At 41.2% G+C, this 16,997-nt stretch overlaps 1 protein-coding gene across 3 annotated transcripts in view; it reads right to left on the bottom strand.

Moving 5' to 3' along the window:
• The window catches only part of ripor2 (RHO family interacting cell polarization regulator 2), an 87,409-nt gene that overhangs the window by 26,029 nt on the left and 44,383 nt on the right, over positions 1-16,997 (bottom strand). For all 3 annotated transcript variants that reach the window (XM_063069372.1, XM_063069374.1, XM_063069373.1), the window contains 5 exons: positions 11,910-11,973; positions 10,719-10,762; positions 10,274-10,399; positions 6,379-6,527; positions 3,623-3,752 (listed from right to left, as the gene is read on the bottom strand). In XM_063069372.1, coding sequence (XP_062925442.1) covers positions 3,623-3,752; positions 6,379-6,527; positions 10,274-10,399; positions 10,719-10,762; positions 11,910-11,973 — 513 coding nt within the window. The remainder of the gene's footprint in view (positions 1-3,622; positions 3,753-6,378; positions 6,528-10,273; positions 10,400-10,718; positions 10,763-11,909; positions 11,974-16,997) is intronic.

Genomic DNA, 16,997 nt, shown 5'->3' with positions numbered 1-16,997 from the left:
AGCAATAGTGCCAGGCTCTATCAGATGTCAAAGCTGGAGAAAAACAGGCAGCATTCTCAGAAGCTCTGAAAATCTGAAGCTCTATAGGCTCATCAAAGACCTTTAACAATACAGAGATCTTCTGGATGCTTTTCTGTTGCAAAATTAGATACTTATAATAGCAGCTAGATTTTCATTCGAGAAATCTGGTGCCAAGTCTTCACTGCGACCTGGTAACATCACACCTAAATGAATGAACACAGGTGGTTTCAGTTCATATTAGTTAGTAAAACTGATCATCCAACTAATCAGAAGGAAATCAAAACCTATCCAGAACCTGATAGATCAAGAACATGTGAATTTAGTCATTAGGGAAAATCATGTGCTTATATCTGGACAAACATTTAGAGTTAGGTTTTTCACATCTATAGATGACCTGCAATGGTACATGAAAGAATTTGTCTTTCCAGCTCAAGTTTTTGCTTCTTCACACTAACAGGTGGATGTGGAGTGGCACACACAAGAATTCTGGAGGATCAGCGGCAGCTGAGAGAGGAAAACACACACACACACACATGCAGCTGGCAAAATCTCATTTGTGGAAAGAGATCACTCCCACAAAAGCGACTCACGTAGAGTTCCGGCCTTTCCCTAGGCCACAGCCTAAGTGACGGCAGGTCACTGAATGAGCGGCTCCGTTGCAGTTTGTCAAAGAATGTGTCCCGCAGAGCATCTATAAATGACAGCCGCAGTCTGTTTGCTGGCGGCTTCAGGCATTTCTTGAATGTCAGAATTTAAAGAGTTAGTGCATGTCGTAGACGCTTAATGGAAGAAGCTGAACACTTCAACATGTCCCATGTTCGATCTATATAAGAATTGAAGTCATAGCTGCAGGAGAAGGCCATTTATAACCCTCATGCCTGCTCCGCCATTCAATAAGATCATGACTGATCTTTTGCCTCAGCATTACATTTCTGCATTAACTTCTTACCCCTCGATTCTCTCAATGTCTAAATGGCTGAGATAAAAAGCAATGAGCGTTCCTCATCTTCCATATACTGTACATTCAAATGCCATTTAATGAGATTTATTGGCACACAGACTGTACTGCCAGAGTGATTGCTTTTCAGAAGGGAACCATTAGTTGATCATGACTTTGGAATTTCTGACACAGTGAAATATTACAAATAAATTTCTGCTCCTTGCTTTGCCTTTATCGGAGCGGGGGAAGTTCACAAACGCACGCAAGTCTCATAATTTAGGAATCCATCAAAGAGTCACATACTAAATTTGTAATTGTGTTCCTTCTGGAGTCCATAAATTCAGTGAAATCTCTAATCCTGCCAAATGAGATTTATCTTAAATAGTTTCAAGACAGGTTTCTCAAATTATGAGTACCTGCTCCTACTGTGAATCCTCATTCAAATGAAGATGCAGAGAGTGTTCTATCTTCTTCAGATACTTGCTGCTATAATAGGAATTTATCAAAAGGAGCAGTACTATGGATCAGGTATCTTGACGTAGCTCTCAAATCATTGTGACCTAACCTCAGCTAGAATCTTACCAACAATTTTCCTTAAAAACTGAATAAAACCTAGTCAATTTGTTAGCACTCAGCAAAATACATCTGAATTTTACCTGTCATTTTCAACTTTCTATATCTTCACATCAAATTCCATTCACATATTCATGGAATAATGGGAATAATTCTCTATCTCTCTAGCAACACAATAAAGATATATGGTCCACTAACTCCATTGGGTAGTGAAAATTGGAGAGTGGTTCTGTGCCAATCAGAAGAAAAAGCAGCTACTCAGATCATAGACAGATTATGCAAACTAATTTCTTTACATCCTGTAGGTGAGTCCTCTGTCTAAGTACTAGCCAATCTTCTAGATGGCTTACCATTTGACTTTTCTCTTGAGCCCAACTATGGCTCCACAATAAAACATAATAATGCCAACAGCGGGCTTGGTTCCTATATAGTCCAAAAAGATGCATACAGTAGAATTCCAATTAGAAATTAGAAACCCAGAATTACTTCCTAATATGAAAAGCCTGTCTCCCCTCCATGAACTCTATTTACACTTTTCTCTACCTTGGATAAGCAGCTAGCATAATCACAGACCCCTCCCACCCTGAACATTCTCTCTTCTCCGCACTTCCATTGGACAGAAGATACAAAAGCTTGAAAACACACTCCACCAGGCTGATGGATAGCTTCATCCCGCTGTAATGATATTCTTGAATGGACCTCTTGTCTGGTAAAGGCAAACTCTTGACCTCACAACCTACCTTGTCGTGGCACTTGACAAGCTGTGCATTATTGGTCACCTGAACTCTAACTGTAACACCATATTCTCCATCCTGTGCTGCTTGTTCATTTATTTATTTATTGAGATACAACGTGGAATGGGCCCTTCTGACCCTTCGAACCACGTTGCTCAGCAACCCCTGATTTAATCCTGGCCTAATCATGGGGCAATTTACAATGCCCAATTAACCTATCTACAGGCAGTGGTGGGAATTGAACCCCAGTCACTGGTACTGCAAACCGTTATGCTAACCACTATGCTACCGAGTCGTCTCAAATTATTATTGTATTGTATTTCCCCTGTACGACCTCATTGCACTTACATTTGGAAATTATTTGTGTGAATGGCATGCAGAACTGAATTTATCACTGTATCTCTAAGGTGGCAATAATAAACCATTTCAAATCAATTCAGTCGCCATTAGCATCCCTCCCAAACATATTTTGTTCTTAACAAATAAACATAATGTGCTGGTTTCCTTCGGAACCTATAACCTTCAGCTGTTTGCTTTTTTTTAAAGCCAAAAATTTTGTATCTATGACTGCTAAAACAAATTGAAACAAATCTGATTTCATTTGAAGCAGTACATTAAGAAGCACTTCTTTTGGAGGTGTGGGATGGGATTTCACAAATTGGCAGTCCTGACACAGAATGTCACTTATAGGAAGCAAGGTTCTGGAATGCAGAATATTTCATCCATTCAAATTAGCAAATGAAAACTAATGCCCCTGTTATTTCACCTGCAGTCAGAACAAATAATTCAACAACAGGGATTGTATTGTCAAAATGGGGAATGTAAATTCAAGACTTCCTGTTTTTCATCAACTCGATAGACAGAAGTTCTGCAGAACCCAGTGGAAGTTGACTTCTACTCAACTCCAATCTTAAACAATGTCTGCTGTACAACTGCAATGCCCCTTGCACACCAACCATCACCAGTCTAAATGAAGCAATTAAGATCAAAGCTATGATCAGTTTTGTTCTTGAACTGGGTTGGGAATAAGTAGGTTTTGCATTGCAGCTTGACAGTCTGCAGAGAGGTGCAGTTGTTGATTTTTTACTGACATCCTAATGTACATTAGGCTACTCCTTCCTTATTGTGATCAATTGAGGAGTCAAGTTGAGACATCAGGATAATAACCAATGATTTATTGTCCACAATGAATCTTCAAAATCATTGCAATGTGAGACAACAGTCACAAACAGTAAACAAGGGAAGTTAGAATTCACAAAAAAGCAACAAACATACCCTGTTGTTTAAAATATTATTTATAAGCATGCATACTTTACTTAATTTTACATGGTTTTTAATGGAGCATGTTACTTACAAAGAAGGAGAAGTCTTCAAAGGTGGGTGTTTCTGGCGTGCTTTGGCTATATATGGAACTGCGCCTCTGTATACTGGTAGCTTTGTGCAGATTGCCAGTGGATGGGGTCAGGTCTTCTTTATCAAATGGACTGCAAATACACAAGGGAAAAAACAATATCATTACAAGCGCTTGCTTGATAGCAAAATAGATTCCTCCCCCCCCGCCCCCCACCACCACCCGCAGGAGCAAACATGGCAGCTTCGGCATGAGTACAAAATTGAGCAGGAGGGAAGAAGAAGAGTCTGCAGTAGATTTTCTGTAGGTGTCAATAATTGGACCACTGTTATTCTAATACATCTCCTTCTTTGGCTGTCCATCGATTTTCGATGATGACTGAGGCTTGGGGAAGGTTGTATGGATGACCGGCAGTTGCCCATGCTGCAAGTCTCCCCTCTCCATGCCACCCATTTTGTCCAAGGGAAGGACACTAGGACCTATACAGCGTGGCACCAGTGTCATCGCAGAGCAGCGTGTGGTTAAGTGCCTTGCACAACACACTGCCTCAGCTGAGACTCAAACTAGTGACCTTCAGATCACTAGACTGACGCCTTAACCACTTGGCTACGCACTATACATTCTAATACATATACTAGACTTGGATACACTGGGCACAACTTCAGAAAAAACAACCCTGCTATATCTTTCTAAGTGAGACAAGTATAGTAAACAGTGAGGAGGACAGAGATGGACTACAAGGGAGCAAAGGAAAGTTGGTGGAATGGCCAGACAGGTGTGAGGTAAAACTCAAAACACAAAAGTGCGAAGTGACATATTTTGTTAGAAAGAATGAGGAGAAACAAAATAACATACAGGGTTTAATTCTAAAGGTGTGGGTGAACCCCCATGAATAAAGCCATTAGCAGCAAAATAACGTTGGATCTTTCTTAAAACCAGTCTGGACGTAAATGGAGCATTATGTCCCATTATGGGCATGAAATTTCAGAAAGGTTATGAAGGCTTTTGAAAGAGAAATGAAATGATTCAGTAAAATAGTCTGGTGATATGGGACCAATTTGGTGGATAGACCAGTGACAAGAGCAGTTTGCGGGGTGGGTGGGGGGTGGAGGGATTCAATGGAAATATACAGCATCCTGAATTATCCTAGACAGAGTAAGTAAAGTGTAATAGTGACACTTCTTACTGGCATAAACCCATAATGTATGGATTTAAAGGGATTGCCAAATGCATTGGAAGAGTATTTATGATCTGAATGGGTGGTGAAGACAAGTTCAGTTGTTGCTTTCTAGAAAAGTAATAGATAAGGTATTATAGAAATAATATTTGCTAGTCTGCAATAAGACAGCAGGGTATCTGGAGCTTAAAAACCTGGCAGAGGCTTCATGAACCTCTCAGCCTTTTTTCTCTTGTAATGACCCTGTGATTCTATATCTCATGCTGCTGTAGGTCAGAATTCCAGTGCATGTTCAGTACATAACCTTAGAGAGAAAGCAGGGCCCCTTTTGGCATCTAGTCAGCATCACACAAAGACCTACAATCTACTTTCAATTTGAGAACAACAGACACTCAAGACATGTTCTTATGGGTTTTACTAGGTAGGGTCCCTGCAATTCACGGCTAAACTGGAAGTATAGCTGTGCATGTAGTGTCAAAACCTGTACTTTGTAGCCTCACTCTGCAATCCTCATGCTTCACTCCACTGCTAGATTTCAGACTAATTTCATCGAAACATATAGTGAAGTGTGTCATTTGCGTGAACAACCAGCACACCTGATGATGTGTTGGGGGCAGCCCGCAAGTGTCACCACACATTTCAGTGCCAGCAATTAACATTGTTTATTATTAGTAGCACCCTTAGAATAAGAATAATTCTCAAAATGTATTTTAGCAAAATTTCCACTGATTAAAGCAATGGACATGGGTGTACTTTATGATGTGAAAAAGATCTAATGAAATATTTATGTTACAGATATGTTTGGAACATGAAGGTTGTGAAACAGGAATGCCCAGTGCTTTGTTTTTGGCACTGTAGATCCTGATTTGTTTCCAATTATGATGCCATTTTTTAGTAAAACCCGTGCTACTCAACAATGTGTATAGCCAAGGAGCTCAGAAACACGACAGAAAGGACGCGGCCTAGAAGACCAGCACGCCTTCAGGGTGGCGGATTTTCGTGGCTCTGGAGGCGGGCAGATTCAAGGCCGGTGCTGCCACCTGGTGCATTGTGGGAGTACACGGAAGATCATAAGCAGTGAGCTGGCTGCTGGCTGTGTGCCCAGAGACCCGGGTTCTTCGGGCACAGAGCTCGGAAACAACGACACAACAGACTTTTAACACCGTAAATCAGCCAGTTGTTTGTTATGTCTCCCCTCTCGCTGTGAAACGGGGACAATTCCTTTTCCCTTACTAGGGAAAGAGAGAGCCTGTGGTATGTCGAATCACCGGGTGAATGAGTAGTCTTTGGGGTACCTCAGGTCTGTGTCTTTATTGATGCTTTGCTGCATGTTTGAGTGCTTGGTGGGGGGTGCCAATGTTTTGCTGTTGCTTATGCGTGGGATGGGGGAGCTGGGGGGGGCGGCTTCGGGGTTCTAACATTTAACCGTCATTCATTCTTTGGGGCACTCCTGTGTTTGTGTGGATGGTTGTGAAGAGAAAGAATTTCATGATGTTTATTGTATACATTTCTCTGACATTAAATTGAACCTATTGAACTATTGAAATTTACGGAATAATAGAGGTCAACATCCATTACTTACTACCACGTCACCTCCAGGTTTAGCTTCACAGTTCCAAGGTCATTGATGTCGACGGCAACCATTTGAGGTTGGGCTGTGAATAGGTCTTTTGTTTCACAAGTGACACTGCCGACCAGGAGATGAGTTGCCAGACCCTTCAATTCTGACACCTAGAGTGATGGAGAGAGAGAGAGAGAGAGAGATTAAATGGAGAAAATGTGTCATTCTGGTGGTGTGATTCTCAGTTAATAGATGCATGTGGTTTTACCAATGTAATAACAGCTCCATGATCTTTGTTGGCAGTCCTATTCTGTAGTGTCTTTGTCCTTAAAGATTCCTGTTTAGTGAGCACAAACTCTCTCTGCTGCTGCCATTTGCCAAGTGTACAGCAGGTGAAAGCTAATCTACCCCAAAGGTCACATCAAACGGAAGTCCAGAATGTTCATTATCCACATTTTCCCTTTCACTAGTGAGTCCCCACCAGCAATTTCTCCAACACAGCAAACACATGGGTGCAAAATTGAATGCAACATAATCTGCTTCTTGACCTCACAGGTCAGTAGTTCTAAGTGCAAAATCATTAGTAATGTTATTTTTTAATCTTTGCATGAAAGAATTGCAGTGAATTTTAAATACTTGCTGAGTTCAACGATGTCCAAAAACCTGTGTTTAAAGAATAATTTAATCTCAAGCATTTTGCACCCTGAAGCTACTTTGAAATGTAAACCAGGCAACAAAAGCAAGCAATCTACAATATCACCATTCTTGATCAGCACTGAGATAAGAAATCGATTAAACAACAGTGAGTGACATTGGTTTAAGAGAAGAAATTCATCAAAGCAACAAAATCAACCAGCAGCCAAGGAGAACTTTCCTGTTGAACTGAGCAGCAGACCAGGGCCTGGGCCACGGTCACTAACACTAATAGCTTATCTTTACAATACAGCATTAGCCTTAATTGAGAGTTTGTAACTTCAACTTTCTCAGCCAAATGCATCATTGAGAAAGGAGTCAAGTGAGCATCAACTGAATGAATAGTGATAAAAAAGATACTGGATTCCTGAAAGCGATCATGTTGAATTTACTACAAACAGCTTGACATGAAACAGAGACATCCTTCTAAGGAATTCTGAATGCTCCATTGATGCAATTTCAATCTGATAGCTTAAAAAACAATTACTTCAGCTGCTGGATTTCTGCTGTATTTCTGCTGTGACTGATAAGACCAAAGAGCTTGTAGTTAAATTCATTTAACTGCTCTCCCTTTTCTCCAGTGTCAGCATCAAGCCTTTCTTTTAAATTTACAGAAATAGTTGGGACCAACAGCCCAAAAGGACTATCCAGTAACTTCATTGATAAATGTCAGGGTAAATTCTGCTGGGAGAAATTTGCAGTAGCGTATTTCTCCAAAGGTATGTCATTTCTCAGAGCCAGTTCCAATTCAGAAACGTTTCTGAAAGATAATTGTCTCAGAAGAAAAGAAAGGCATGAGGGCATTTAATGATCCAAGGAATGTACAATTAGATGCTGAGCAAAATGCAAGGAAAGGAATTATGTTATAGACACACAAAAAATGTAAGATGAAGCTACAATCTTTGCACAGACTGCAAAACAAAATCAGAATGCCACAGACACTGCTCTGTTTTTGTGGGATCACTTTTCACTTTGTTCAAAAGTATAGATGCATCGCATTTAAAAACAGTGCTGGAAACAGGAAAATCTTCCTGGTTGGATCTGTAAATCATCCAGGCATGGTGAAGTCTTTATCACACGGACCAGATGGAATGCACCCTCGTGTTCTGAAGGAAGTAGCTGTAGAGATTGCGGAGGCATTAGCGATGATCTTTCAAAAGTCGATAGATTCTGGCGTGGTTCCGGAGGACTGGAAGATTGCAAATGTCACTCCGCTATTTAAGAAGGGGACAAGGAAGCAAAAAGGAAATTATAGACCTGTTGGCTTGACATCAGTGGTTGGGAAGTTGTTGGAGTCGATTGTCAAGGATGAGGTTACAGAGTACCTGGAGGCATATGACAAGATAGGCAGAACTCAGCATGGATTCCTTAAAGGAAAATCCTGCCTGACAAAGCTATTACAATTTTTTAAGAAATTACCAATAGTCTAGACAAGGGAAATGCAGTGGATGTTGTATATTTGGATTTTCAGAAGGCCTTTGACAAGGTGCACACATGAGGCTACTTAACAAGATAAGAGCGCATGGAATTACGGGAAAGTTACATACGTGGATAGAGCGTTGGCTGATTGACAGGAAACAGAGAGTGGGAATAAAGGGATCCTATTCTGGTTGGCTGCCAGTTACCAGTGGTGTTTTACAGGGGTTCCACAGTGTTGGGGCCACTTCTTTTTACATTGTACATCAAAGATTTGGACTATGGAATAGATAGCTTTGTGGCTAAGTTTGCTGACGATACGAAGATAGGTGGAGAGGCCGGTAGTGCTGAGGAAACAGGGAGTCTGCAGAGAGACTTGGATAGATTCGAAGAATGGGCAAAGAAGTGGCAAATGAAATACAATGTTGGAAAGTGTATGGTTATGCTCTTTGGCAGAAGAAATAAATGGGCAGACTATTATTTAAATGGGGAAAGAATTCAAAGTTCTGAGGTGCAATGGGACTTGGGAATCCTCGTACAGGACACTCTTAAGGTTAACCTCCAGGTTGAGTCAGTTGTGAAGAAGGCGAATGCAATGTTGGCATTCATTTCTAGAGGAATAGAGTATAGGAGCAGGGATGTGATGTTAAGGCTCTATAAGGCACTGGTGAGACCTCACTTGGAGTACTGTGGGCAGTTTTGGTCTCCTTATTTAAGAAAGGATGTGCTGACATTGGAGAGGTTACAGAGAAGATTCACTAGAATGATTCTGGGAATGAGAGGGTTAACATATGAGGAATGCTTGTCCGCTCTTGGACTGTATTCCTTGGAGTTTAGAAGAATGAGGAGAGACCTCATAGAAACATTTTGAATGTTGAAAAGCATGGACAGAGTGGATGTGGCAAAGTTGTTTCCCATGATGGGAGAGTCTAGTACGAGAGGGCCTGACTTAAGGATTGAAGGGCGCCCATTCAGAACAGAAATGCGAAGAAATTTTTTTAGTCAGAAGGTGGTGAATCTATGGAATTTGTTGCCACGGGCGGCAGTGGAGGCCAAGTCATTGGGTGTATTTAAGGCAGAGATTGATAGGTATCTGAGTAGCCAGGGCATCAAAGGTTATGGTGAGACGGCGGGGGAGTGGGACTAAATGGGAGAATGGATCAGCTCATGATAAAATGGCAGAGCAGACTCGATGGGCCAAATGGCCAACTTCTGCTCCTTTGTCTTATGGTCTTATGGTCTTTTATTGGAAGTCAAACAGAGAATGCAAACATCAAAACAGAGGTAGGTTGAGCTGTGAAATTAAGTGGACTGAAAAGGGAGATGAATGGCATTGGCCGAAAACCAGATCCAAGATCCAGCATATGTTGTTGAAGTAGGAAAGTATGAAAAACTTGCAAGAAGTTAACGTAGCAAAATGACACAGAAGTTTAGTTAACTCCAACGTCAATCCAAGAATTCTGCCCCTGACCCATTGAATGGCCTGATCAGGTGCAGGCTGTACCTAAAGTATTACCATTTACATTCTTTACTGCTGCTGTGCGGCTGAGAGCCACCTTCAGTTTCTGTTTCATTTTAAAGAACTATGACCATTTTTGCATGACCGCAGTGGCTTTCACCTGCATGAGAGACATACCTTCAACGCATTCGGTTCAATAGCATTTGCAAACCACAGCATCATGTGACTAGACCTTCTGGCCAAAAGACACACATAATCGACCTTCAGAAATGGCAAGTAATATAATGTCTTTGAAAAGCATAGTAGTTTCTGAATTACTCCAATGCTTATAGTTAGCTGTTCATGTACCTTAATTGAGAATAATTCATTAATCAGAGGCAAGAAGATCATTTCTTCTCCATCCCAGCTTTGCCGGTCATTGATTTCTATTCTGCCTTTTAATTTCCACCTTTGACGACCATAACGCATAAAGATCTTTGTAAAGATAAAACAAATCAGTTAGCATGCACAGGAACATCGCTAATTATATTTCAGAATTTAGGAAATGACTTATTCTGTTCTCAAACCACCAGTTTCATTAACAGGAATGATTATTCTGAATAGGAACATTACTCAGATTTTCAGAACAACAAGTTACTGAAAATGTGTAGCAAAAGGTGTGAAGTATGTTTATTTTTACTACTATTAGGTTGAACTAACCCATTATCAACTCAATGAGGATCAAGGTTCCTCTCACCAATTGAACTGCTATTGTCTCACTTGCGTGGCTAAAGCTAAGGTACAAACCACTTACCTCATATTGATCGCCAGGACAAAGGCGGGCAAAACCGGCTAAACCTGTGAAGTTCAAGGTAGATCAAGACAATGTTAGAACTTCCAGCCTGCATAGAATCCATTTCAAAACCTCGCACTTTAGGCAGCTGAGTTGAGCCTTGGAACATCAGCTTGGGATATCAACTCTATTTCACTGTTAGTGAAGGGGCAACTCCCTGAACTCCGACTATCAGGCCAATGGGATTTTATTAAATTATTAAAGAAGGCCAGGTGTCTTTCAGGTGAGAGAGAGATGTACAGAGTACTTCAATGTGTCAGCCTCATTGAGCAGCATCAAGAACCTGTCACATCCAATATGAAGAACATGGATGCAAGAAGCCAGAGCCCTCTCTACTTCTGCTTGTGAGGGCAACAGGTCCTCAGTTTGCTTTCAGCCAGAGGCTGAGACCTGCAGCAGTGTGGCACTGAATGTCAGCAAGCAGGCGCAATGTGAACCACAGCAGTGCAGTTCAGAGGTGGGGTTTCTACTGCAGTTCTATAACCGGGAGGTCACCAGTTAATTTTTTCAAAAAGAATCACCAGTTAATTTTTTCAAATAGCCATTTTCAAGTTACTACAAAAATAGCAAGTGGGTTTTAAACAAGAAATTCTTGCAATACTAAACCTATTACTTGAACATAAAAAAAAGAGCATTCAAGAGCAAAGGGGGATGGGGAATGGATAGTGAGGCTGTTACAGAGAAAAAAATACTGGGAAATCCATCTGTGAAATCTACTCAAATCTATGTTAATGAACTAAAAAGGCAAAATCCCGCAGATTCTGAAAATCTACAGTAAAAACAGAAAATTGCTGGGAACCCTTAGCAGGTCAGTCAGCATCTGTGGAAAGAAGAACAGAGCTCATGCTTTTGGTCAGTCAACATTCTGTGTGATCTGTTGAGTGTTTCTGCCACTTCATTAATGTTCGATATTAATGAATGTTAACATTCTTGACACCAGAGATAACTTCGTGGCTATGATATTCGTTGCGATAGTTCTTTGTAGGTGATACAACTTCAAAATACAAGCACAAGAATTTCTATTTTGGATTACATGCTAGAATTTCTATTTCATTTCCCATCAGGCTGTGATGCATTAAGAGTGCACATAAAATTATCCTTTACTCTACCAACAAACATAACACATACCAGCTTTCTTCTGTGAATACTTGCCTTTCATCTTAATGTGAAATTCTCCAAGCAGGTTTCCAATCTCCACCTCCAGCGAGCACAGGGCCTGAGAGTAAAAGAAATTATTGTCAGTTCCATATGTATTAGATGTATATGTTACAATACAGAAGACTAGTGCAAATTATTAGATATGTTAGTGTTGTTTAATGAGATACCTTCTCTTGCCTGTTCAAGATTTCATGAATAATAGTTATTACTTTTGTTTTGGAAAAGGAACTCCTACTTGAGAGCAATTCATGAAACGTATAGAGTGGATGTGGAGAGGATGTTTCCTGTGGTGGGGAGTCTAAGACCAGAGGAGACAGGGGCATCCTTTTAGAACAGGATGAGGAAGAATTTCTTTAGTCAGAGAGTGGTGAATCTGTGGAATTCATTGCCACAGGCAGCTGTGGAGGTCAAGTCTTGATGTATATTCAAGCAGTGGTTAATAGATTCCTGATTGATCAGGACATGAACGGATATGGGAAGAAGGTATGAGATTGGGGCTGAGAGGCAAAATGAATCAGCCTTGATGAAATGGTGGAGCAGACTTGATGGGCCAAATGGCCTAGTTCTGCTTCTATATCTTATGGTCTTATGGACTTATTTTCACAGGTGCCACACATGAGGCTACTTAACAAGATAAGAGCGCATGGAATTACGGGAAAGTTACATATGTGGATAGAGCATTGGCTGATTGGCAGGAAACAGAGAGTGGGAATAAAGGGATCCTATTCTGGTTGGCTGCCGGTTACCAGTGGTGTTCCACAGGGGTCAGTGTTGGGGCCGCTTCTTTTTACATTGTATATCAACGATTTGGATTATGGAATAGATGGCTAAGTTTGCTGACGATACAAAGACAGGTGGAGGGGCCGGTAGTGCTGAGGAAACGGAGAGTCTGTAGAGAGACTTGGATAGATTGGAAGAATGGGCGGAGAAGTGGCAAATGAAGTACAATGTTGGAAATTGCATGCTTATGCACTTTGGCAGAAAAAATAAACAGGCAGACTATTATTTAAATGGGGAAAGAATTCAAAGTTCTGAGATGCAATGGGACTTGGGAGTCCTCGTACAGGATACTCTTAAAGTTAACCTCCAGGTTGAGTCAGTTGTGAAGAAGGCGAATGCAATGTTGGCATTCATTTCTAGAGGAATAGCGTATAGGAGCAGGGATGTGATGTTGAGGCTCTATAAGGCGCTGGTGAGACCTCACTTGGAGTACGGTGGGCAGTTTTGGTCTCCTTATTTAAGAAAGGATGTGCTGACGTTGGAGAGGGTACAGAGAAGATTCACTAGAATGATTCCGGGAATGAGAAGGTTAACATATGAGCAACGTTTGTCCGCTCTTGGACTGTATTCCTTGGAGTTTAGAAGAATGAGGGGAGACCTCATAGAAACATTTCAAATGTTGAAAGGCATGGACAGGGTGGATGTGGCAAAGTTGTTTCCCATGATGGGGGAGTCTAGTACGAGAGGGCATGACTTAAGGATTGAAGGGCGCCCATTCAGAACAGAGATGCGAAGAAATTTTTTTAGCCAGAGGGTGGTGAATCTATGGAATTTGTTGCCACGGGCGACAGTGGAGGCCAAGTCATTGGGTGTATTTAAGGCAGAGATTGATAGGTATCTGAGTAGCCAGGGCATCAAAGGTTATGGTGAGAAGGCGGGGCAGTGGGACTAAATGGGAGAATGGATCAGCTCATGATAAAATGGTGGAGCAGACTCGATGGGCCAAATGGCCAACTTCTGCTCCTTTGTCTTATGGTCTTATGGTCTTATGGAAAGGGGAAAGAATGTGCAAGGAATCCAATGGCTACTGATAATTTCAACTTCAGTGTGAAATGCATTGCGGATTGCTCTACAGAATAAACCACAGACTTCCTCCTTTAAAGTCTCAGTTTGGGATCTGATGCTAGTTTTCTCATTTGATAATTACTTATGTATCAATATCCTTCCACTGTGAAGTATTTTGCTACTGGCCCGTGGGCAAGGAGAGTAGTCCTTGCTCAATGTTCCAACAATCACAACAATGTGACAATGATAAAAGAATCAAGATGTTGCATTATTACAGTTCAAAACTCTCTAGTCTGGCATCCTTGAGACCTGACCAGTGCAGGGCTACAGAAAATGCCAGATCACAGAAATTGCGCCATTCCATCTTCCTCTAGGTAGAACTGTTGGTTTAACACTATTCTTTTAGATGTTCACTAGGTCATATGAAGATTCTGTGAAGTGTCCGTAACTTAAAGTTTATGTACATTTGAAAAATTGCCAGCTGAGATTGCAAGATTTCGCGGGGAAGTCAATTAGCTGCAGATTAGTACAGGCCTTAATAATTTTAGATCTTAGTTAGAATTAATTAGTACAGATCTGTGCAACGTATTGAAAATGTGCCAGGTGGTCTGAGTTATCAAACTACGAAATGCTAGACTAGAGATTTTCAATATGTAAGGGTGACTTGATTGATTACTAATAAAATGCAGTTCCTTAAGTTTGTTATAGCCGGGGGTGTTGTTATGTTTTGTAACTCAAAACATAAAATCTAACTGAAAGCAAAAACGTGGAATCAGGATGTAACTCATGAATGTTCATTTTTACTTTAGCGAGGTGCGCACTTATGATGTGGTGGTGTGATGACATATGCCATTAACGTGCTTTTACATATAACTGTGACAAAAAACCAAGTTATCAGAAGATTGATGCTAATGAGAGAGAGATAAGTGAGACAATGGAGAAACATTCAAAATGCTAATAAGAGAGAAGAGAGAGATTAACGAGAAAGAAACACATTTCAGAATATTGACAGACTGGTTGCTTTGAACCTGAACTGTTTGAAGTTTGATGGACAGGCGATACCCCAGCTTAGGGATAAAAAGAACAGGTTTGCTAAGGCACGACACACACCAAGAGATCACGAGATAACGAGACCCTGGAAGAGCGGTGTGCCCTCACAAGTTGGTGGAAGTTTGGAGGTCGGATTGAGGGAACCGACCATAGACGCACAGGGTGAAAAGGTTACGATCGGTGGGAACCTGGTGTGTGTGTCCGCCCTTGCATGGGTGCTGGGTTCACCGCGGAAGAACGGTCGTATCCGGAACGGAGGGGTCACAGTCGGTGACCACAGAAGACATAAAAAAGGGTCCGCCCGAAAGCTAACTGTGAAGAATATCAAAGGTCTGTTTGAATCAAAATTTGCATTCTCGCTCTCTCTCTCCAACGGCACAACAGCGATTATTGCGAACTGTACTAAGCTGAACTGAACTCTGCGTCACTTGAGACTGATCATTTTACCCCTGGACTGCAAAAGAGCTTGATTGATTCCTATTGCCCTAGTTCTGTGCACATGTGTGTTTTATCATTGCTAACCTGTTGCATTTACATCCTTACGATTAGAGTACTGTGTTACTTATTTCTTTAATAAAACTTTATTAGTTTCTGTTAAACCAGACTCCAACTAAGTGGTCCATTTCTGCTGGTTTGGCAGCCCAGTTACGGGGTACGTAACATAAGCCATAATGAATTATTTGAACAACAAAGAATGCTTAATCAAACAATATATTTACAATATTACTCAAGTTTTTACTGAAATATTAAGTACTCAATGCTCTATAGACACTCACAGCATAGTAAATGTTAAATTGTCCCATTTGGGCCTAAAAATTTAATTGCAGTGGATGCTCTCCTACTTTTGTGAGATAACATCTTTCCTGACAAGGGCAATCACTTTGCTTGGCAGGTGAGGCTTGTGATGTGAAACAATCTCAGGTTCTGAGGCTTCCCCCATGGTGGTTGGAGAAGTTGACTATGGGACTGCAGAAGTGGTTTTGATAGCTCTAGCCATCTTTCTTCTCTAACAATTGACTCTGCTCTCCTCAGCTGATTGATGCTTTATCTCCGGATGACATCAGATGCAATCTCCATTGTGTAGGTGAGCTGTTCAGTTCTGTCCTTATTCTTTCCAATATCCACTTTAGATCATAGATCATTAGACATAAGAGCAGAATTAGGCCATTCAGTCAATCAAGTCTGCTCTGACATTACATCATCGCTGAGTTATTATCCCTCTCAACCCCATTCACCTGCCTTCTCCCCATAACCTTTGACACATTCATTAATCAAGGACCTGTCAACCTCTGTCTTAAATATACCCGATGAAATGGCCTGCACAATCTTCTGTGGTAATGAATTCCACAGATTCACCACCCTCTGGTTACGGATTTTTTTCCTCATCTCTGTTCTAAATGGATGACCCTCTATTCTGAGCCTGCGCCCTCTGGTCTTAATCCTAGACTTTCCCACCATAGGAAACCTCCTAGCCACATCCACTCCACATAGGCCTTTCAATGTCCAAGTACAGGCCCAGAGCCATCAAACATTCCGTATATGTTAACCCTTTCATTCCTGGAATCATTCTCGTGAACCTTCTCTGGACCCTCTCCAATGCCAGAAAATTGTTTCTTAGGTAAAGGGCCCAAAACTGCTCACAATACTCCAAGTGTGGTCTGACCAATGCCTTATAAAGCCTCAGCATTACATCTTTGTTTTTATATTCTAGTCCTCTCAAAATGAATGGTAACATTGCATTTGCCTTCCTCACCACTGATTCAATCTACAAGTAAACCAAACAATGGTGTGACCACAGTAAGTGATGCTTGGTTTAAAGAATTCACACCTGTTGCATCATGCTCTGATCCCATAATCCTCTAATCTTTTTAATACTGTCTTGAGATTTTGGAGATGTTCCTTTTCATCCTTGCCCATAACAATGATGTCATCCAGGTATCACTGAGTGCCCGGGCAGCCTTGCAGCACCTTGTCCATAGCTTTTGCCAGAGTGCAGGTGCAAGCGCTACTCCAAAAATAAACTTATTTTGTGAGTTTGTGAGTGTTTATGGTGAAAAACACTTTGGACTCTTCTTCCAACTCCATCTATAGGTAGGTAGCTAAGTCTTGCTGAAGTGTTTTCCTCCAGCAAGGTTTGCAGAGATATCCTCTATCCTAGGCAGAGGGGATTGATCTACTTTCAGTACTGGGTTGATGGTGACCTTAAAGTCACCACACATGTTGACAGACCCATTCTTCTTGGTTAGT

This window comes from Mobula hypostoma, chromosome 17, assembly GCF_963921235.1.
Source record: "Mobula hypostoma chromosome 17, sMobHyp1.1, whole genome shotgun sequence".
NCBI classification, from domain to species: Eukaryota; Metazoa; Chordata; class Chondrichthyes; order Myliobatiformes; family Myliobatidae; genus Mobula; species Mobula hypostoma.
Note: the sequence above shows the minus strand (reverse complement) of the source record. Positions and strands in the feature narration are given on the sequence as shown.